A 23,295-nucleotide genomic window follows, 5' to 3' on the forward strand; every position below is an offset into this window, starting at 1 on the left:
AGCTAACCGGGTTGATAACAAACTTATTAATACAAATGAGATGACCCTGGACTTAGTTTTAGTTAACAGAAAGTATTTCCTTTTCCAGTTTTCTGTGCGGAAATAAAAATAATAATTTCAAGGAACTTATTAAAGCAGTCTAGTGATCATTTTTGTGATTTCCCACTGACAATATCAAGCTTCAGATGGTAAAAAAATAAAAGTGAACGTAAAGCAACTCATTACTAAAGCATCCTTAATAAAATGTAGAACAGTAGATAGTTTTGCTTCAACATACACCAGAAGGTGGCGACAGACACAACATAATACATGGACCTGCTTGTTAATATACTGTACATGAGTGGCGTGTTATAAATGTAGTGGTGGGTCTGTTGAACACTTTTGTTCAGCTGCTTTCTCAGAGAAGAACAAGCTGCTTTTTACTCGTCATAGCAGGTAACTGAATATTTCAATGGGTATATTTTGATTTTGATCTGTTTATTTATTTTGCCCTTCCTGACACAACATCAAAGAGATTTGTGTCTTGTAAACTCTTGTTAGGTCAACATGTAAACCACTATATGATTCATACAAAACTGTGCAAAAAGTCTCAAACACCCCTCACTTCTTTACATTTTGCTTCCAAGGAGCCAGATTCTCTCATATTTCTTTAAAGAGGTCTTGAGCAATAGTTCTCCAGGTTTTCTTAAGCTGAATCTACAATAATAATACAAAACAAAAACATTTTGGCATGGTGTGCAGTGTGTCCTTAAAAAACTTAAGGAAACTGAACAAGTGGAAGAAAAAAGAAGAAGTGGCAGACCAAAAAAACTATCCACAGCAGACAAACTGTAAAAACTGTAGAAAGAAGAAAAGCTGACACACACTGCCAGTGAAGTAAAAACACACCGCGAGGCACTATCAGTCATGGATTGGCCTCCCCAGAGCATTGAAGCAGTGTGGGATCATCTTACCAGAGAATGAAACACAAAGGGCGCAAACATACAAAGGAGAGCTTTGGATATCCTTCAGTTAGCCTGGAGAACTATTCCTGAAGACTACTTAAAGAAGTTATAAAAAAGCTTGCCTTATAGAGCATAGGCTATGTTAAAGGCAGCCATAACAAATACTGACTTTAAAATCAGCTGCGATCAGCATAATATTAAAGTGTTTCCTGTCAATAATCAAAGGCCTTGTCCAAGAAAAAACAGCCTTGAGGCTACACAACTTTACAATGAAGAACAAACATTAAAAACATGGGGGTCTTTTATTATAAGTTCATGTGTTTATATATCAAAACTTCTAAAGATAAACGTAAATCTAAAAGCACACGTGCTGATTCTAGCTGCAGTGAATACAATTTCATCTTCAGCTGGCCTACAAGGCAGCACTGCTGCATGTGTTGGACTGGAAGTAACAGAGGAGCATTGGCTACTGAGATGTGAGTGTAGGCAAAAAAGAACAGCCCAAAAAATATACACAGAAATAAAACACAATATGTTCCAGTGGTTTTTTTTCACAGGTCATAGCAAGGAGACTTTCAGAGCAGTCTTTCTCCGAATTGTCCAGCACCCCCATTGTCAGGTTTAGCCCTAAACCACTGAGCAGTATAATGAGGAGTAACATGATAAAAAGGAGTTTCCATTGATGTTTCCTTTCACACCATAGGTATATGCAGTGGGGACTGAAGGGGGTGTGTGCCTCCAGGCACAGACAGGAGAAGGTTATCTGAATAGTCCTCTCCCTCCCTCCTCCACCCTCCTTCTCTTTCACTTTGCCTTGCAGCTCTCCTCATACTGGTGTGTTGCGCTTCAGTTCACTGGGGGAAGGCGGGATACGGTCTTCCAGCTTTGTAAAGCTGGTGGAATGGCTAGGCTTTTTGGAGTGCTCCTCAGGACCCTGTGCTCTTTGTCTTGGAGGCAGGGTTAAGCACCGGGCTTTGGCCCTGGAGCGTGGCTGTTGGGGTGGAGGGCCTTTTAGCACAAACAGTTCAGTTGAGGCTTTGTGCTGTTGGGCAAGTAGAGGCTGTGCAGATGATGGGGATGCCTGTGTGTGTGTGGGAGATAATGGGCTGGGTGAAGCTGATGATGAAGGGTCCAGGGTAACCAGGGGAATAAGTGTGGACTTCTGCTGGAACCTGGTGAGGCTGGTGGAGTGGCTGGGCCTTGGCAGGCTGTAGCAAGCCTCAGCCCCTCTGTGGCGAGAAGGCAGGGTGGAGCATCGGGCCTTGGCCTTTGAGCCTGGCTCTCTGGGAGGAGGTGCGATTAATGAGAAGCTCTTAGTTTCATCATCTGTTGTTGTAATCCCTTCCTTGGAGATCTTCAGACTCTGGGATGATCCTCTTTTACACGATGAATGTGACAGAGGTTCAGCATCTTTCTGGCATTCTTCTTTGGAGCCTGAGCGGGGAAGCTCCGTATCTTTAACTGTGCTCGATGAGGGTTCTTCATCTATATAACAAAAAACAAAAAAAATGAATCGTACGATGCAGACAATATGTTTCACAGACTAGATGAACAAAGAAAGAAGAACTTGTGCTCTGTTATTAAATCGTCTCCTCTTACCTAAGAGGCCCAGCTCACTCATGAAGACGTCCAGATCTACAGTAAAATTTTCATTCTCAACTTCCTTTGCTTCGTCTTCATTTGTTCTCTGTCCTCCTTTCTCTTTTTCATCACTTTCCTCTTGTTCAAACTCTTCCTTTCCACCTTCTTCCTTCCTATCCTCCTCCTTAACATCTCCTTCTCCTTCCTTTTCTGTTCCTTCGGCCTCTCTCTTTTCCTCTTCACCTTCATCTCCTCGCTCTTCTAGACCATTTACTCCATCTTCTACCAATACATTTCCAATCTCTGGATCACTGTCACTATCTCTGCTCCTTGCATCCAAATTGATCTCAACCCCCACCACTTCCTCTTCCTCCACTTGTACTTCTTCTTGATTTTCTGGTGGTGCCTCCACCACAATGTCTATGTTGGCGGGGAAGTAGGGGGCTGAGTGTTTTGTGGAGTGAGTTTTGGCACGTGCTTCTTGGTCTTGAGTCAGCAGAAACTCCATCAGCAACATGTTCTCTTTCTTCAGCTGTTCCCGCAGAGATCGTGGTACATCTGGGATCATCCAGGCAACTAACATGCTGAGGAACATGGCAAGGTTCTGATAGAAAAAACAAGTAACAGGAGTTTAGATTTTTATTTTTAAAGAGGGTTAACTAGTTTTGAAAGCCAAAAATGTATTTGTTAAAATAATTTTTTAAAAGGCACCTATAGGTAAGAAAGCACTGTTCTGCTGGATTAACACTGAATGCCATTAGGCAGTTTGCACACTCACTGAGATCACTTCTTACTATAAACAGATAAATATCAGATAAATAGGTCTGGTCACAGTGAAATAGAGGACATATTAATATAAATTATCCAACTTAATATTAAAGACAACACTACTGTCCGAAAAAACCTATCAGCAGATATCAGGAGAGGAAAAGCTGGACTGGTGCATCTCTACTTATCTATACATTATATTAACATCCTTTGAGAAAGACAGACAAAGGAAGTCACATATCAGCTGGATAGAAAGCTATTCGTGGATTTAAGTAAAAACAGAGCTGGAGATCCGATATCCTTTCAGACTAAGTGTAGCATATGTCCTACTGTAGCTAAGTCATATTGATACCTGGAAGAAAATTACGAAGGCCAGTTTTGCAGCCAGGACAGACCAGTACTGTTTAGAGAAGGTGTACGCATCTGTTGCCCACGGAGGATCTCTGTAGTCTTTATACCTGACAGAAAGATACACTGTGAGTATTAGCACAGAGAAGCATGTGGGAGCACGAAAAAAATACACACAAAAAAAGCTAAAAGCTATCCAAGCCAACATTTGACAGTTTCTTAAAACTCATCCTTGCACACATTTACAGTAAAACATAAAAACAATTCAAATCCTTTTAAATTTTCCACATCTTTCATTTCAGACACATCTCAAAACTGATTCTTGTAATTCTTTTTTTTAACCTCTCATGAATTTCCACACAAATACTCCACAAAAAGTTTTATGAATGTTTTGTAAATGTACTAAAACAAAAGCCTGAAACGTCCCATTTTACATACATTAAGTATTCAGACGTTTCTCTCAGTACTTGGTTAAAGCAGCTTTGGCAACAGTCACAGCCTTTCTTTGGAATGATCTTACAAGTTTGGCACATGATTGTTTTGGAAGCTTCACCTATTCTTCTTGGCAGAACTGCTTGGTGTCACTGCACAGCCACGTTCCCGTCTCTCAGGTCTTGCCTGTGGTTGGGTCATTCTAGGTCGTGTTTTTGTGTTTGGGGTGGTTATTTGTCATCGGTTGCAAAAGATTTTCATTGAAAAATTTTTCTGCACGCATCTTTATCACTATCCCGTCTTGTCTTCCACGCCTTGTTGTAATAAAAACAAACAAAAAGTAAAACATAAACATCCCCATTGCATTACGTTGTCACGAGTGCTTTTGTCTGTACAGACGGTGTTAATGAAGTCGGATCGGTTTCCTCCAAACAAAACTATAAACTGCTTGATAAGAAACTGCGCCAAAAGTTGCTACTCTACCACAAGGGCCTGATTGGTGGACTGCTACACCAGTGATGGTCCTTCTGTGAGGTTTTCCCATCTCCACAAAAGGATCTTTCATAGTGACCACTCGCTTATTATTTAAATGTGTGAACAAGTCCATGACGGGCTGAGAGACGATGCAGATATGCTCTCCCTGGGCCTGCGTGGTTTTCTCTTAGGTTTTGAATTTCCATGCACAGCTCAAAAGACATGCATGTTAGCTTAAATGGGGATTCTAAACTGTGTGTCTGTTTCTATGTTTTGGCCATGTGATGAACTGCCAACCTAACCAGGATACACGCTGCCTCTCGCCAAATGACAAGTGAGATAGACTAAGAGAGGCATAATCCGTTAAGAAAACTGCTGGTTGTGTGGCTGAATGGATGGATAGAAATTTTGAAGTGGATACTGGATGGATATCAGCATGAATCACAGTATGTCCCTCAGCATCTGCTCTGTGATAACCCACTGCTCTTCCAGTATCATATAGGCTATGCTACGGTTTGGCCTTCAATCTAACATCCACCATCAACAGAAAGAATTTATATCGACAGGTGTGTGCCTTTTCATATAGGCTGACTCCAGTTAAGTTGCTGAAGCATCTCATTGATTTTTAACAGGATGCACCAGAGCTCAATTACAGCCCTGTAAGGTCTGAATACTGAAGTAAATTGTTATCTTTAATACATTTAACAATACCTTCAAAAAATGTTTGCTTTGTAATTTTCAAGTATCCATGAAGACTGATGAAAAATGAATCTGACACATGACAAAATGTGGAAATCTTGAGGAAGTCTTTTTGTATGTGTTCCAGGTAAAGCGCTAAGCTGCTGGACTAAAGGATTTAAAGAAAGTTCCAGGTAGGTCAAGGTTAATAGAGTGACTCTGACCTGCACATGGATACTCCAGTGATAAGGGTGGTGTTTGGCGCTGTGCCAGAGGGGAAGTTGCTGACATCGAAGTAGGACAGCGAGTGCTCCGTGTATCCACTCATGGTGCCATTAACGCTGTACATGTACTGGTAAACCATTCGTGGAACAAACTCTGATGTGAAGGAGATGACAAATGCCTAGAAAGACAAACAAGGGGTGGAAGTTACAGTTACCAGTTACTGTTGGCACATCTGTTCGTTAACAGTAAATAACTTTATGGTCCAATAATAAGAATAACGTAACATTAGTAGTACTGTCTATTTATTTTGTCTGTAGCTTTCAAAGAAATATTACACTTTAAAAATAATTTAGTGTTTTAATTAAATGTTTGATTTATGTCTGTGATAAAATATTACAATATGTGATTTGAACAATTATACCTGAGCCATCAAATTGACAAGATTTGTCAAATATATTTGTCAATATTTGTGTCAGGAAGGCTTTCTGGTGTAATCTGCCAAAACAAACACGCTGAGCTACCCGCTGTGGCATCCCTTTGAGAATAAATGAGCCGAAAGCAGCTTACACATAGGTCCAAGCACCACAGGAGTGCCCCACCCCACAATAAAGGATAGTGGTAAGCAGCATGTTTTGTTTTAAAAAGTGGTTTTTTTTACCATTTAAAATGCAATAATATCTACATAACTATCAAATATACAATAAACATGACATAACAAAACAAACTCTTAAAAAACATATAAATAAAGTATTATTCTCCTGATGTTTTCATATTAACAAAGTGTATTATTTTGAAACAAAAAATTATAGTGATGACATCACTCGATTTCCTCTAACATATTTACTGAATTGCTCATAATAATACCAATGCCTCTTTTCATTTATACGAATTTTTCTCTTTTTTTTTAATTTCATAAAAATGGTTTAGTTTAAGATTTTACCTTACCTTTAGGGAATTGTAAAAAAAAAAAAAAAAAACATAATAAGAATTGATTAAATTATTGACTGTAATTTACTTCCTTTTGTTTGATATCTCCAAACTGAGTGGGGGAGGTTTTTTCGATCACATCAAGCAAAATGTTTAATATTCTACACGTTACTAATTTTACAGCCACTAAATTTTGTTAAATGTGTGGGTTAGGATATACAGGATTTCACTATTATTCATTTTTAGCAGTTATTCGAATATTTTTCTTATTGTTATAGCAAATGCACAAATAAACAAATGTCATACAGCCACATGCTGAACAAATCTGACTGTAAATAATAAAAGGAAATCTTGTTTCATTATCCTAAAGAGGTTGAGGAAATAATATTTTGTAAAGCCTTTAAACTTGCCAAATGAATATGGTAACACCAGTGACAAGATGAGTGACAAATAAAAAAAGAAATCAGTATTTTTGAAAATTTAATTCGTTACATGTCTGTTGTGAAATTGGTAGACCGCTAAAAGAGCCAACCAAAAAAGTCCCAACCATTTTGATTTGTATCTTATATATACACATATGTATACATATATATATATTTGTTATTCTGTACAACTGTTCCACATGTTCAGATGACCACAAGTCACTGCCACGACATAGAAATGCTGCAAACCAGCGTCAAAGTTAAAGGAAGAAGATTTTAAGTATACTGCAAATTCAAGTATATGAGCAATAAAATAATTTAAAGCTGCATGAAAGTTGCTTTTGAGCTCAGAGACCTGCAAGTTGTGCCACACCTCTACCTGCCATAGAGTGCCTCGTGACAACAGTTAAAACCCCCCCCAGAAAAGTACGAACTTAATTCGATGGACTTGGGTAAACTGAACATTTGCACTTATTCAACAAGGACATGGCAACAGCAGTAAGCTACAGTAAACTGGAGTTCACTTCAGTATACACTTCTCTGCCAGAAGTCAAAGGTTATAGAAAGCAGACTCATACACGCACACACACTTACATTGGTGATGACAGAGAATTTGCTGATTCCACAAAGGATGTTGTACCAAATCCCTGGAGATAGCATGCGCATGAAAAGAGACAAAGGGGGAAAAAGAGGTGTGTCGATCCATGTGTATCAATGTGTGTGCGCATGCGTGTGTTCATGTAAAAGAAAGGAAAGAAAAAGAACGTGATTAGAAATTTAGGGATAGGTTTTTTCTTGTCACATTCACACAAAGGAAGACAGAGAGGACATGAGCACATGTGAAATCTGTACCTATGTCTTTGCACCTCACAGCATCGGGACGCCGGATTTCAGTAACAAATTTTGCAGCGTCGAGGCGAATCTCGATGACATTGTTGAGCAGAGCAAACGCTGGTGCCAGCGGGAAGGAGGCCACAAACAGAGTCACAAACCCATACTGGATTACTGTATATGTCAAAACATGCACACATGGTTACAGGTTAATGCAGGTTCATTGCAGTATTGAATGATTTTGTGAATAAATATATATTCAAGGGACCAGAAGACACTTACTCATTTCCATGTATTCTGGACTGACACCTTCAAACGGTTCGAGGGTGAAATCCTTGTCAAACTGCTGTTTCGGTCGCTTCTCCTCTGTTTCACTGTCCTCATCTTCTGCTCCTCTATTCTTTCCTTTTTGTTCCTGTATTGTTCTGTACATCTTTTTCAACTTACTGTAAAACAGAAAAGATATATTTACAGAGTCAGATTACAGATTCAAATTCTGTAAATGAAGCAGTATATATTCAAGAACACTTACGGTACGAGTATCTCAAACACATTGTTTTGGATGAGTTGTTTTCCGAGCATGATCATGCTGAGCTGGATGCACAGCTCAATGAGGCAGCCAGGAGGGGCACACTATAGAAGGGAAAACACACATTAACATAAAAGATTACAGATCATTTATCTTACACGTACATACACAAAACAATAATCACTGTGCATAGTGCAACAAACCTCTTCCATGCGATAGTCTCCAAAGACATAAACATAATCGCCAGGCCGCCCAGCAAACCTGTATGAGGAGAGGACCAAGTCACGTGATAAAGGGATGAAGACAGACAGTGCCGAGTGAGTAGGACAAACACATCTCAGCAAACTAATCATAGGGCAAAGAGTATGTTTGTGTAAGACAATATATCACAAAAACTAAGCAGGCTTGAAATGTAGCCTATGAAGAGGAAATATATTTAATTTGAATGCAATTTGAATGGAAGAGAAAATTTGTGTTGCCTTATGCAATTTCAGCAGTTTCATTTCTATCATACTCTGTCACAGTCTGCATAACTTTTGCCATTAAAACTGTATAAAAATGTATCCTTTCACCATTTTTTAACTAAACACTTGCATAAGTGAGATGACAAAAGATTGAAACTGATAGTACTCCATTATGACTTTGTGGTCACTCGCATATTTCCCTGTTGGGTGTATCTTGGGCAGCAAAAGATGCCAACAGGTTAACCTGCACTTGACCCATGATTACAGCCTTCTCTGTTTGCTTCACAGCCATTGGATATAAGCCAGATATTAGAAAAGTATCTCTCTTGCAGTGTTGATTTTAGAAAACTGGTGACAATCAAAATGGTTAATTATCTCTACATGTGAGACGACAGACAAAGGATAAAAATGCTGTGTAGTCCCACATCAAATGGGACCCCAGGTCACTTTATGAGCGAGTGAAGAAAGAAAAAAATACAGACCTGCCCTTGAAGAAGGCCACATAGAAAATTGGTGCAAAGGCGTTCATGGATTTGAGGAAGAAGGACTTGAATATTAGTCTCTCTTCAAACTCCTCTGTTGTCTTTGGAAGTTCTGTTGAGACATGAATTAATTCTATTAATTCCAATTACAACTATAAACACATCACCTGCATCATCAGTTTCTTTATACTGGTTACGTTTCACTAACAATATCACCAAGACTCCCTTAATCTGTAAAACGCCCTGTTGTACTAAAATACATGGTGAAGTATCTAATCATGTTAGATGACATCATACAGTTAGTTACATGAAAATTAAAATTCAAAGCAGAAGGCTTAAAGACAGATTTTGGAAAACAGAGTGGACAATGGTAGAGCTGTCTCAACAACAATAACACCGTTATAAATGCTTCAGGGTTTACAGAACAATGCAGTAGTGAAATCATCAGTGTCGGCTGTAACGTGTTCCAAAGTAACATGCTACTGTAATCACATGACATTTTTCAGTAACACAGTAATATAATGTGTACTGCACTAAATTCAGCAATTACATTACAGTTACAATTATATTCTTACTTATTTTACAAAGGTTCTTTAGTGTTCTGTACACCACACAGATAGAAAGAAGAAACATGAAACAAACATGTTTTTTCTTCCTAAGCACTCGCTATAATCTACAGAAATGGTGGAGTGGTCTACAGCTGTAGAGAAGTAGACCACTGTGGACTTTACTTTTTCTAATTTTAGCTAACCAAAAACCCAGAGTGATGACAAAACTGAGCTAAGAAAATCAGTGAAGAGCAGCCAGGCGACGTGTCCACGTTTCTAGAATAGAATCACTGTGGGTTCGGGTGGTTTTCATCTCTGTGCTGTGTTGCCAGTCTTGTGTTCATACATATAAAGATAGATCACATGTGTGTCCCCACACCTCACCTGCTTAGGATGAGGTTATGTGCTGGAGTGTGAGACTGTAGCCTCAGGTTTATACTGTCAACTGATAATTTTGTGACAAGTGAGTTTCAGGTAATTTTAAGTAACACGAAAGTAATGTAACAAGTACTGTAATGAATTACTTTCTCCAGGGAGTAATTAAGTAATAAGAAAGGCATTCAGGAAAATGTGGTAATGTGTAATGCCTTTCTTGAGTAATAAATTATGTTTGCTGGTGAGTGTCCAGTTTTATAACTTGTTTTATCTTCAAGATTTTACTGCTTTCTGTCTCCAACTTTCTAACGGCATTAAAAAAAGTACCAAGCTCAGTCAGCCACACGGCAATCGCTCCATAGACCTCTTCCAACACCAGAACGACCAGCATATTGAGGATGATGCCTGTGGTTGTGACTGTCATCCTAACGCTGGCCTTGGCCTCCGGATCAGGGTTCATGGACCACACACTCAGCATGCAGATGCGGTAAACTGCCACCCCGAACACCGCTGAGAAGGTGATGAATATCTGAAGACACAAAAAGTTTATAAAAAGTTTAAAGTTTATATTAAAATATAAAAACCTTCTGATTACTGTTAAATACAAACAAATAAAAATACAAATAATGATGGCTAAACTATAATCTCCCTCAAGAAATCATGATTCAACAAAAAGAAAGATAGAAATGTGAGAATAAGAAGAAAGCATGATTGCAGTACCAGCAGTAGTAAGGTGGATATATTGATGAGATAACCTGGCAGGTGATCCTCTATGTCCAGTGACTCGGGCTCTTGCTGCCAAGAAAACATGCATATTATTTTTGTTCTCATCAGCACTGTGCATTAATGCACTGCACATGTTCTACACACACACATGCACACACGTTTTTGTTTCTGTCTGGCAGGTGCGTGTTTGCCATCTCAAAGGACAGAAATCCCCTCCCCTTCTTCCTCTGCTCCCTTTTCCCTCTCCAACAGTAATCTGGGCTAATCTCAGGCAGGTAAGCTGCTTTGGACTCAACCACCCACAGTAGGTGAAGGGGGGTTTATTATGAACCAACATAAAGTCATACACACACAGGTAGTCTATATTAAATCTACAATATATGAAAAACTCAGATAAACTGTAAGATTTGCTTTTCTGGCAGTAGTTCACTTAACTTCATTGAGGATAAAGTAAATCGGGGAGCGACATTATCTGCTAGCAGTAATGAAAGAAGTTTAAATACAGCCCTGCCCTCTGCCCCCAGCAGCTCTGTCCACATAATGTCCTGTCACTCAGGGCAGTGTAGTGATACCTGGTAGGCCAGCATCTGGTCTGTTTCTCCATCTCTACCGTCCCCAGACTGAGTCATCTGCAACAGAGGAAAAAAACACACAATGAGTCGGTGAAATTTGTGTCTTTTGTGTGGCAAGTTATAAAACTGAATGTGAACAAAAACACACATTATACCTTTTTTGCAGACTGTGCTTTCATCTTGGCTTTTTTCTCCTGCAGTGCTTCTTCATATTCAGGTCTCAGCTCCTCCTGCAGTACACACACACACACACACACACACACACACACACACACACACACACACACACATTTAAAACACATGCACTAATGTCTGGCATCTGCCATTACAAAACCATTTATTTTGTGTGAATTATTTACACCTTTAATGTAAGTGATTTCAATCTGCAACTTTGACCATTAACTGAGTTTTTCAATTGCTGATGTTTAGAATTAAAATTCTCAGCTGTAGATACACAACCCATTAAATGCCAACACATTAAAACATTAACAATAAATTGATTTCACAATGCATAAAAAATGGCTACAGAAACTTTGCAGGTAAAGAAACCTGCCCACCTGGACTCGCTCCTTCGGGCAGAGACAAAGTGACGAATGAAAGAGGCAAAGACAGATATGCAGAGATAGTTAGAAAGGGAAGAGAGGGTGTAAGAAAGATTAGCTGTTTTCATAAATGAATGCTGTTCATGAACTCTGTAACACACAGCAGATCATTCTCTGCGTTATATTTATTTAAAAAATAGTTCATTTGAATAGGAATTTGTAAAACAGAAAGCTGGATGGATGGTTCTGGTGAGGGGCCACATGTTGTTGCTATGAATTTTGGAGAAAATTACCTTGTTTATTCGCACAAGCTCAACTGGATAATAGACAGAGCTGGGGAGCTTGTTGGTTATTTAATTTCCAGTTCAACTATTTCTAAGATACACTCATTGGCTAGTTTATTCAGTACACCTTACTAGTATCTGGCAAAGACCCACTTGAGCCTTATTGACATAGACGCAACAAGATGACAGAAACCTTCCTCAGAGATTTTGGTCTATATTAACATGACAGCATCACACAGTCGCTGCAGATTTGTCAGCTGCAAATTCATCATGACAATCTCCCATCCCACCACATCCCAAAGGTGCCCAATTGGATTGAGATCTGGTGACTGTGGAGACCATTTGAGCATAGTGAGCTCCCCGTCATGTTCAAAAAACCAGTATGAGATTATTTAAGCCGTGGGTCATGACATGTTATTCTGGTGGAAGCAGCCATCAGAATAACATGGTCATAAAAGGATAGACTTATAGTCAGGTAGGTTGTGGTGTTAAACAATGCTTAAGTGGTACTAATGAGCTAAACATGTTCCAAGAAGATCAGACAGAGTCTTTCTGTTGCTCATGTTTCAAAATCGGACCCTGCCATCCAAATGTTGCAGTAGATATGGACCATTTTTCTTCTACTGTGCACTATTGGTGAGCCCTGAGTAACTGCAGCCTCAGTTTCTAGTTTGCAGCTGACAGGAGTTGCACACAGGGCTGCTGTAGCTATCCACTACAAGGTTTGATGTGTTGTGCACTCAGAGATGCTCTTCTGCATACCTTGGTTGTAACAAGTCGTTATTTGAGTTACTGTTGCCTTCCTGACCTCTGGCATCAGTAAGGGATTTTCTGGATATTTATCTTTTGGACTTCTGGACCCTTCTTTTTAAACTTTAGAAATGTTTGTTGGTGAAAATCCCAGTAAAAACTAAAGTAAACAGTTTTTGAAATACTTGGACCTGGATCTTGGATCTGACACCTACACCCGTGCCATTTTTAAAATCACTTAAATCACCTGTATTCCCCATTCTGATGTTTGAATTTTAGCAGAGCATCTTGCCTAACGTCTACATGTTTAAATGGATGGAGTTGACGAATGGAGCTGATGTTATGCGATTGGCTAGCAGGTGTACCTAATGAAGTGGCTGGTCAGGGTACATTCTCACGTACGTCCGCTGAATAATCTCAAGCAAAGTTCAAACAGCTATAGTTGTTCTAGGCTGTGTCTGTGTATATTACGACCCTGCTTTGTCATTCTATCCAGGAAATACCCTTTAAGAACTCGCCAATCCCATTACCACACTTAACACCCTAAACAGTCTTGTTAACGCATGGATACATGGGTGCCTACAGGCATGTGTATGTTAGGGGATGGGCGGTGTTCTGAAACAAATGATAATCTACAAGGTAAACCACAACTGATCCCTGCCGTCAAGTGTCAAGAGGTTAAAACTCTGGGCTTGACTTACATGGGTTATAAAAATAGAAAGTGGAAAAATAAAATTATGCAATAATTTGATTCATTTTCATTTTCAGTTAATATAGCATAGTTTTTTTATTGTACAATATGCCAAATCTACTTCAATACCTCCTCATCCTCGAGGCTCGTCAGGTCCCACGTATGTTTCAGATACATCTGCCGCCTTTTCCAGTGCTCAAGAAACCATGCGGCTATAAAAAAATGAACAAAAGGAATTACAAAAATATAAAGATTTTTAAAAAATTATTTGCATTCAGGAGGTTCAAAAAAATCAATTTTGGCAGGAAGTTTATTCACAAACATTTCCTAAATGTGAATGTGTTCAGAAAATTAAATAAACCTGTTTTGACAAAATAAGTAGCTTCATATCTTAAAATGTGTATTTGGGTTAACCGAAAGTTGAATTAAAAAATCTAAGTGTTTATTAAATGTCTGTCTATCTACTGGAGTTGCTGTGGTAAAACTTACTGTGTTACAGGGATATGCATTAAAATGTATAGTTACCCCACAGAGACATGAAAATAGCAAAGAGGACAGTGGCTCCATTGTCAAACAGGTATGAAGCTCGGGCCAATGAGCACACCGAACTCAGACGCCAGTAGTCGCACACGCCATCACAGAGTGGACACATGGTGATGTTCAAGCTGTCATTACACGTCTCCTGACTTAAATACACATGTTAAAACAGCACATGCATAACAACATTAACACTGCGTGGCAGTAATACACTTTGATAAGCACAAACAGATTTGAAGACTAATTAGTATCTACCCACCTTGGCACATTGGTATCCACAGTAAGTATGCCGTATAGGAAGACAATGATGCCCAGTACCGAAGGAGGGATGAGGAGCTGAGTATAAACACCCAGCCATGCAAAATACAACCCAATCTGTTCTCCAAAGTACTTCCTGTGAACAAAGGAGCAACGTCCAGGCTTTATACTTTTTTGTCAAGTGGAAATATAAAGAGCCAAGGACATATGCCATATTAGACTCAAGCAGTGTTCAATTTAAAAACACAAGAAAAAATTGATCTCACCTGAGAAACATTAGAAACCTTAACGTTTACTTGGCACATCCATGAACTTTATTATTAGTAGTAGAATTAGTACTTTTAGTTTAAAACTTTGACTTGGCATCTCATCTATAATAATCATAATAATAATGGCAAGCCTTAAAGACTTTGCACCAATATTGTTTCTTAAAGATCGGTGTAGTGGCAATTCCTTTTGTTTGACAGACCAAAAATCCCACAATTAAAAGTCCACAAGCCACTACTGCAGTGAGATAATATTTCGTACGCAGGCAAAAGAAGTCCACTGTCCAAACTTGAAAGTTGCGTTTTTATGGTTTATTCATCCAGTTTGGCGAGCAATAACAAGACCCATTTTTTGTTACTTCCTGCTGCTTCTCCTGCTCTGGTAAAAAACCATAGGCCCACCCCAGTGCATGCTGGTCCTATACCAGTCTCTCTATTTATAGAAACAAAATGGCCCTACAGCTCTTACTGACTAATTTAACAAAGTAACATCAAACAAACAAAACATTGAAACAAAATATTAACCTACAAATAAACTTGAAAATAAACCCCAAAATATAAGTAAACTAACAACAAACTTTAACTAATTTCAAAATAATAAAAAATAAGAACAAATAGCTCCAACAATCGGTATTAGTGGCTGTAATGAACACTACACTACAAGCTAAAGCTATAGCTAGAAATTTATAGCTCAGTACCTGATAAGATCTACAGGCTGGTATTTATGCATGACTCCATAGTTAGCCCATTCTTCATGGAGGAGCTGAAAGACGCACAAGAACATGACAGAACAGTAAATGCCCAGATTATAACAGTTAATAACTAAAATGTCAGACCTGTGGACCTCACCCAGAGTGTTGATGATAAATAACCAAACTGTATTAAGATTTTGAAAGAGCTCAAACTACTGGATCACATGTAGATTTGTACATTTTATTATTTTTAAAATATGTTAGCGCCTAAGCGCTCTGAAGCTTGGTTAGCAACAGCAAAGATTTTATCCCTAAAATGAATGTATCATCTCCACTGACTTCATCAAGGATGTTCCAGAGGTAAAAACATTTCGTCAACACATGCTTATCCACATCCACTTAGAGAAAACTCACCTGTCTATCATTTCTCTGATCTTTCCGTCCTCTCCTGGTGAATGACCCCTAAAACAGAAAAAGTGATCAGCTCTTTATAAGTCACATAGTGGTTTACGTTACATCATATTAAATCCACAGGATTAAGTGAAGATGAGGTTTTTAGGAGTTGTACATTTTTTTGTTACTTATATACAGTAACTGAGCAGAACAAAAGCACTTCAAGCAGAGGTCTTTATTTTACTCACGTCATGCAGAGGGAAAGCAGCAACATAGACACCCCGAGCCAGTAAAGAGTTGATGCCTTACAACACAAAAAAGTAATGTAACACACAAGCAGTTTAGCTATGACTGTCAGCATGACTCTGAACAATATGAAACAGAAAAACAATAGATCTCACCGGTAGTTTGGCAAGAGTGTCTGCAAGTAGTACGTGAAATAATCTCAGCTACCTAGAAGCACACGTAACATAGTATAGAAATTTTAAGTGAGCTCATTTATATTTAAACTTTAGATTTTAGAACCTTTTTTCATGACAAAAGACTCCTGGACTCACTATTCTGCTCCGCGTCGCATTGTCAAACAAAGTCTCTGTTGACTTGATGTCATAGCTGTAGGGACAAAATAAATGAGGGTTAAAAATAAAGCCTGTTCTCAAAAGTTTTGTGAATGGCAAGTTCCTTTTTTGCGTGTGTTTCAGTGGCATACAAAGCACTGAATTAGCATTATATCACAATATAATACCTACTGAATACCACTTTGATTTTTCAGTCACCAATAAAACTATGCGTGTCCAAAGCTAAGATTGTCCTTATTATTCACCAGTAAGTGTGATCATCTATGTACTCACAGATGGAGTTTGTCTCTGATAAAAGGGTGTTTGAGGGTTTTAAAATTGACGCGTGTCTGGGAGTCTCTCTGGATGTCAAAATCAGGGACGTCCGGCTGAAACGGTGTGTTGATTTTAGTGGCAACAGAATCCCACATCCCAGCAATGCCTGTCCGTTTCCGCAATTCACATTTCTACATAAAGACAACACACATGAAAAACATTTTGATCAAAGCTGCTTGGTCATTTTCCACAGTTTTCCGAACTACAAGTCCCCGAGCCAAATTAAAAATCTCAAAAAATGCTCCAAATGTACTAAGTAAAACTGGAATTTCACTGACCAAGGTATGTTACTGACTGCGTGAAACTGCTGACCTTTTTTACAGCGACTTTGATCTTCTGCAGCTCCGCTTCTCGGCTCAGTATTGACCATGGGATGTGCAGTCGAATAAACCCCATGCCGTTTGACCTCTGCACACATATTGCCAGAGAGAGTCAATTTACATTCATAACTAAAATATATGCTTCTCTAAACCTGTCAGGATGACACATTTGATTATAAAGAGGCCGTTTTGTAAGAAATCTCACTATCACAAAGCCAGGACTGCTCAATCCTGCAAAGTATGGAAAATTGCAGATAATTGTTGTGATGCTTTCCTGCAAATCGCAATGATCTACCCAATTATCAGTTCTGATAATATGACATGTGGTCAGTTACTGAGCTTCTTAAGCTCTGTCTTCCTGTCTGCCAAAGCAATTACTGCAATGACCACATTGCTAGGCAGGTACAGCATCACAAACTCAAACATCACCTCCCAGATATGGCTATGTTGTGCAGCAATGCCCTAGTAATCGATCCTTAACGGGCCTTTTTCACATGTATCCTGAGCCTCAATGGGGACAAGTAATGAATACTGTAAAACACAATAATGTTATTGCTAGCTTTAATAACAAAAGACTTTTCAATGCTATAGCTAAGACATGATCAAGCACACCATTCCTTTACATATAAATACTTACTAGTCGCAACCAAATACATGTATGTGCCAGCCAGCACACGCTTCACAGTATTAGCTCACTGTTTAATAAGGTCCTATAATCTGGCCTTTGGCTTCGCTCTTACAATCAATGCTCTTAATCCCCATGTAAAACAGCAGCCAATTTAACGTACAAGCTCTGCACAATCAAATAGACAGAAAGAAAAAACACACAATAATGCATCTATGTGCAAAGACAAATAAGATCGAAACAAACCTTTTGTACATTGTGTTCATGACAAAATAAATTCAGCACTATTTTGTTGTTAGCATTGTATTTTTTTAATTTATTATTCAATCATACACCACTGAAATTAAGCGTTCTATTGTGCAGACGAGGCTTCTAGCTTCAGCGGGCAGGCTTATGGTTTACCTGCTGGGCAGCTGTCCAATCATAGGATTTGTGGTCGAATCACTTAAGGACAGTTCAAAGCTGTAAACAACAATATTCACTGTGAAAGCTCTGTAAAAGCACATACACACCTCCTTATCGCGCTCAATCTGTAGCCCAGCCTCCAGCAGGCCTCCTTCAAACTCCTCCCTCATTAAAGCTTTTTCCTCCTCAGTAAGCTTGGACTCTTCCGCATCTCCCGCATGAGCTCCCGGCTCCCCAGACTCTGCTTCCGCTTCCCATCGACCTTGTATCGGGATTGGCATTGGTATAGGTATCGGTAGACTCCCGTTAGATGAAAGGGAAAGACGCGGCTTTGATGTTCTCCTTTTTTTGTATTTGTAGCAAAGCACGTAGTCCACTTTCCTCTTGCCATCAGCAAAAAAAAGCCCAGGGCCAAGCTCAATGCCAGACTCCTACCAAACCAGAAAACAAATATTATAATTTGGCTGAGTGATGAGATAAAGGCTGTGATTTTAGGGAAAATACTGTACTGGCAACGTGGCAACAGTTTAAATGTGACATCTCCAGAATAAGAAAGTGAAGCTGTAGGAGGAAAAGATGTGCTACAGATGCAGGATGTTAAAGCCAGCGTTCAGGTGCAACCATACCGGAGGTGGAGGCTCGTCATTGTCATCGAGGTTGACAGGGCCTCCATTGGCGGCATCGAGTCCGAGCCCAGACAGTGATCGGGCCAATGAAATAAGCTTCTGTGAGTGAAAGGACGATGACTCACTCATTGCTGTGGTTAAGGGCATACATTCGTTTCCGTTTCATCCCTCTGGGGGCACATGAAAGACAAAACAAGAGTTAAGTGTTGACAAAGGCCTGCCAGCAGAATATTGCAACTGTTTTGTACTTTCATTCCTGTAAGTAAAACTTACAAGTGATGACATGTTATCTAACATTCATTAGATATCTCCTAATTAAAAGAATAAGGAAGCGAGTCAAGGTTTATTTTAATTTACCTTTTAAATTATTATGTTTTTCTTAAAATACCCATTTAATTATGTATCAAGTCAAGAAGACTTTTTGTCAACCTAACAATATACACTCATGTGTACAATGGGATGAAAAATCATTATCGTATGGGGAAAAAACGAATAATAAAGCTGAGGCAAATGTTGTCTTCTCACTCTCTTTGCAGTAAATATGAAATATTTAGATTGATCCTTAATTTAAAGTCAAATAATATATCTGAGAAAACAGTAGGGGCTCTTTCAGACTGACAGATAAACTCAAAGCCAAAATTAAGCTGTCTTGTCTCCCTTTTTTTACCCAATTGAAGCTGTAGGCTCAGATTAAGCCCACACTGCAATCCAAGCAGCACAGGCTGCAATCTGTTGGGACAATTTGGTCGCTGAGCTGAGACTCTGGTGCTAAAGAATGAAGTGGCATCTCGAGAGACTATGACTCACACTTTCGTAATTGCTGTGAATCCCTTGAATTCACAGAAATAAAATAGTCATTTCTTTGGCTTGACTTGGAACTCTACATTAACTTTTCAGCACAATGTAGACTTTTACACAGCTCTGTTTTGAGGCTTTTGAAAGGTCTTTTTAAAGTCTTTTTAGAGCAGATCAGGTGAGGCAGAGCAAAGAGCAACAAAGTCAGCTGTAAGAGTTGGACATTGTGGTCAACAACCCAGGACAGTGAGGTTTGTGGCCCATGTGAAACCAAAAGGCGAATTTGACCCTTGCTTTGAGCACTTTTGTGCATACTAATGCACTAAAACAGGATCAGAGCTCGCAAGATTAAATACTTCAATTTCAGTTTCATTATTATTGTTTTCTTCGAGCTTCAGTTATTCAAAAGATGTAACAGTCCATTTAGTTTTTCTTAAACGTAAATTGAAAAAAAAAAAACACATTTTATGATAAACTATGACTAATATTTTAACAGCAGCTTTACATTTCACTCTGCACAGCCAAGAACAGCGTCATCCTCTCATCTCTGTCTGATCAATTCTTCTAAAAGAAAAAGTGTTTAAAAGTATAATGCTTTCTGTTTTTATTCCTCCCTTCTATCCCCTCACAGTAATTATAGATGTACATACTTTGCACAATCCAATTTTACTTTGAGGTGTCATTTTTTTGGGTCACTTCTATTGTGGTAAGCAATGTAAAATACAAGATGTTATTACATTCAAGTAGTGTTATTTATAATAAAATGCAATTGTTTGAAATGTTTGAAAAAACTAGCATTGCTGAACATAGTACTATAAGATCACATGTTAAAAAAACTGACAAAAAACAGTTACAGTCCATTTCGATGCAATATAATATTGTCTATGTGCTATGAGATACAATTATATTTATGTTTCTGAAACTGATAAGAGGTTAAAACTGGTCAAATCTGATAAAATCTTTCTTTATTTAAACACTTTTATGTTGTCACCAAAACATCTCAATATGTATTTTGATCTTTCAGTCTTTATTCAGTCTGAGTGATTTTTTTAAGCAATATGTAGTTTTTTTCCCTGTATGATCAGTACGGTACATTTTCTTTATCACTATTGTATATTGTCATATTTTTAATTATCATAGCATTTTTTCAGTGTAATTTGCTTAGTTAGGCCTATAATTGATGTGCTACTGTATAAAGATGTACAGTATAAAGATTAATTTTTTAAATATTAAGATTACTTCTTGGAACCGAAAATGGTCACAATGTTTCCATCATGATTACACTTTGTATGTTGGTAAAATTGTATTAAAGTCCTACCAACCTAAAATACCAAGGCTCCAGATACACAATTACACTAACAGAAAACAAAACAGCACGAGTGCAACAACAACAACAACTTCAACAGTCAATCCCCTTACACATATGCACAAACATCCACAATAATCCCAGTTATCCAAGTGCCAGCAAACACAGCTTGACACACACTGGCAAGACGTTGCAGGTAAAATTGCAGGTTCCTTTCTTTTCTTCTGCATTTTTAGCACAAATGAAACATTCAAAACAGATATTGATGTGCCTGTTTGACTACACATGGTCTATTGGACATTCATGACGGGTATTTTCTATGTTTAATAAGGTAATGTAGGTGTGGTGTTTTAGATTTATCTCTAATAGTTTTGCAAACGAGTCTGGTTTGTTGTTTTAATTTCATTTCCATTGGATGTTCCATATGTTGAGCCCTAGTCACTTAGCTTATTAGTGATAGTGCCATTTCTTCTTTGGCTGAGATTCTTGCTAAAACTGTTCATATATAATAATATTTATGCACACTTTGCAGTTAACCAAATTAATCATGTCCCATTAACATACCACAGAGGTCCATCATTAATCTGCTGGAAATATTAATCCTGAAGCTTGGGTGCTGGACCACATCTAACGCCTTCCTGTCTGACAACTAAGATTTAGATTCACACAGTTCTCCTCTTTCCTCTCGTAGATCCTGAAACCTTCCCCACACTTCTGTCATCATCTAAAGCCACCATTGACATCAGTTTTCCCTCCCACAACACTCTTATGGATTTATGCCTCTTTCCAGCTATTGGGTCAAAGAGGTTGAGACCTCAGATCTGGAAAAAACAAACAAAATACAACTGGTTTAAAAAAATAGTCAAGAAGTTCTCTTCTAAGAGAATATTATTCCCCCAAATGATCCTTTTTGGATTTCATCTTTTAATCAATAAATTAGCCTCTTAATGATAGTGTGGTAATTGCCCCTGACTACTAACATTCTCCTCATGTTTTATTTCTTTTTAATATTTTAACTGAGTTTTTTAGAGCAGTTTTTTTCCCTAAGCCTAACTGTTTTATGACGTATTTGTCCTCCTTTCCTGGTAACTTTAAAGCACCGGAGGAGTGACAACAGAATTGCGTGTGTCTCAGCATGGGGCTTATAGGCCTGTAAGCTTGCTGACAGCTCAACCCGAGACGCCGGGGGTCAGATGTACCTGCACACTAACTTTAATGTGGCGCTGCTCTAATACTGTCTCTCCTGAAGCACCCACCCATCGCTAATTTCAAAGAACTGCTTGTTACTTTCCAGCACGCAACAGCAAGGAGAGCTCAAAACAAACGCCGAGAAACAGACTGTGTGACGGCTCAAAATGACTTACACCAAACTTTCACTCGAGTCTACACAGTTCCCTCTCAGACTATCATTAAAGCCTAAATCTAAATCAGCATAAAAACATCGACAAGAGACGTCATCAAATTATCTAATTTCCATTTTGACTAATTAATCCCTGTGCAGTTGCTTTGGTGATTCGATAAATATGTTTAATTGGATGCTCGTTGGCGCAACAGTTGTGCGCACGCAGATGGTGGTTTGGAAAAAAACCCCCACAGTCTCAGCACCCCGGCACACACCACTGCATCCATCGGGGGATTTCAACAGTAGCAGTAGCTCAAGTCATGGGTATTGTAAACACTTGCAAATAAATGAGTGGTAAAGTCCAAATGACCCTGATAAATCGGACACCATAGGATATAACTGTATATGCCTGAGTGCTGGATAGCAAAATGATGCGCGCTTGTTTTTAATTTGCACTTCCGATGAAAGAAAAGCGAAAAGAGGACTCACCAGTACTCACGGAGGATCAGGTCTTCGCCAGGGAGATGATTGACAAGACGCGCGATTTGCACAGCCTGAGGGGCTGAGATGGTGGACAATCCGCGCGCGCTCCCGCAACCCCTGGCTTATTGCGCGCGCACAAGACGGCTAATTCCCTGACCGTTCCATACTGAACGGAAGGAAGGTGTGAAGCATATTACTGGATACAAGAGGGGTGTGTGAGTGTGTGTGTAGCTGTGTGTGTTTGTAAGCTAAGAGGAAAGGGTTTACAAGTGACCCTTGAAACTGAACCTCGGCTACCCTCTGTAGGCTCTGAGATGACACTGAAAAAAAGTCAAAAATTATATAAAAATATTTTAAATAAAAAACTTATACTAGCACTTATTTTGACTTTAACTGTCCTGCTCCAACTACATGCAGTGGTAATGTAAAAGATGTAAAAAAAAAAAAAGCCATAAAAATGCATATCGAATGTTTCCTGCTATTGAAAATAAAAGCAAAACTGGCTCCCTTGAGTACATTACTTAGTGTTCTAAGCATTAGTGATACTTTTGTGATACTTTTATTATTATGTCCTTGTTATACTGATGTGTAGTCAGTCACAGGAATTTTATGTATCGTGTGTATTTTGGGGCAGTTTTTAAAGAGCAAGGTATTGAAAAGCGGTTTTATTTTTGTATTTGACTGTCCAATCCCTCAATAGTTTCATGCAACTCATTAAAGACACAGTAGCGCTGAATGAAATCGAATCAAATAAACACCCA

General features: G+C 38.7%; 1 protein-coding gene across 2 annotated transcripts; it reads right to left on the reverse strand.

The window, feature by feature from the left end:
• Positions 1 to 1,227: 1,227 nt before the first annotated feature.
• Positions 1,228 to 23,185, reverse strand: ano2a (anoctamin 2a). 2 transcript variants are annotated; one of them, XM_003440595.5, is made up of 28 exons: positions 22,541 to 23,185; positions 18,609 to 18,778; positions 18,090 to 18,413; positions 16,945 to 17,040; positions 16,591 to 16,763; positions 16,297 to 16,351; positions 16,141 to 16,192; positions 15,988 to 16,043; positions 15,761 to 15,808; positions 15,353 to 15,417; positions 14,390 to 14,524; positions 14,119 to 14,279; positions 13,723 to 13,805; positions 11,884 to 11,895; positions 11,482 to 11,556; positions 11,327 to 11,383; positions 10,749 to 10,823; positions 10,356 to 10,557; positions 9,106 to 9,217; positions 8,363 to 8,420; positions 8,163 to 8,263; positions 7,913 to 8,076; positions 7,652 to 7,804; positions 7,394 to 7,446; positions 5,450 to 5,628; positions 3,646 to 3,751; positions 2,544 to 3,129; positions 1,228 to 2,429 (listed from the first exon to the last, which is right to left on the reverse strand). In XM_003440595.5, the coding sequence occupies exons 2-28, from the start codon at positions 18,753 to 18,755 to the stop codon at positions 1,771 to 1,773; spliced, it is 3,987 nt and encodes a 1,328-aa protein (XP_003440643.2). In that variant the 5' UTR covers positions 18,756 to 18,778; positions 22,541 to 23,185; the 3' UTR covers positions 1,228 to 1,770. The 2 variants fall into 2 exon arrangements, with proteins under 2 accessions (XP_003440643.2, XP_019217132.1); XM_019361587.2 differs by lacking the exon at positions 11,884 to 11,895.
• Between the last annotated feature and the right edge of the window lie 110 nt (positions 23,186 to 23,295).

The sequence above is a fragment of the Oreochromis niloticus genome, linkage group LG7 (assembly GCF_001858045.2).
Source record: "Oreochromis niloticus isolate F11D_XX linkage group LG7, O_niloticus_UMD_NMBU, whole genome shotgun sequence".
Taxonomy (NCBI): Eukaryota; Metazoa; Chordata; class Actinopteri; order Cichliformes; family Cichlidae; genus Oreochromis; species Oreochromis niloticus.

What these genes read in the sequence shown, in the direction of transcription:
- ano2a (XM_003440595.5), bottom strand. Translation starts at nt 18,755, where the DNA reads ATGCCCTTAACCACAGCAATGAGTGAGTCATCGTCCTTTCACTCACAG. An exon ending in ATGACGAGCCTCCACCTCCG is followed by an intron (nt 18,414 to 18,608) that starts GTATGGTTGCAC and finishes CTGGTTTGGTAG; the next exon opens with GAGTCTGGCATTGAGCTTGG. An exon ending in CCTTCGTAATTTTCTTCCAG is followed by an intron (nt 3,130 to 3,645) that starts GTATCAATATGA and finishes TTTTTCTATCAG; the next exon opens with AACCTTGCCATGTTCCTCAG.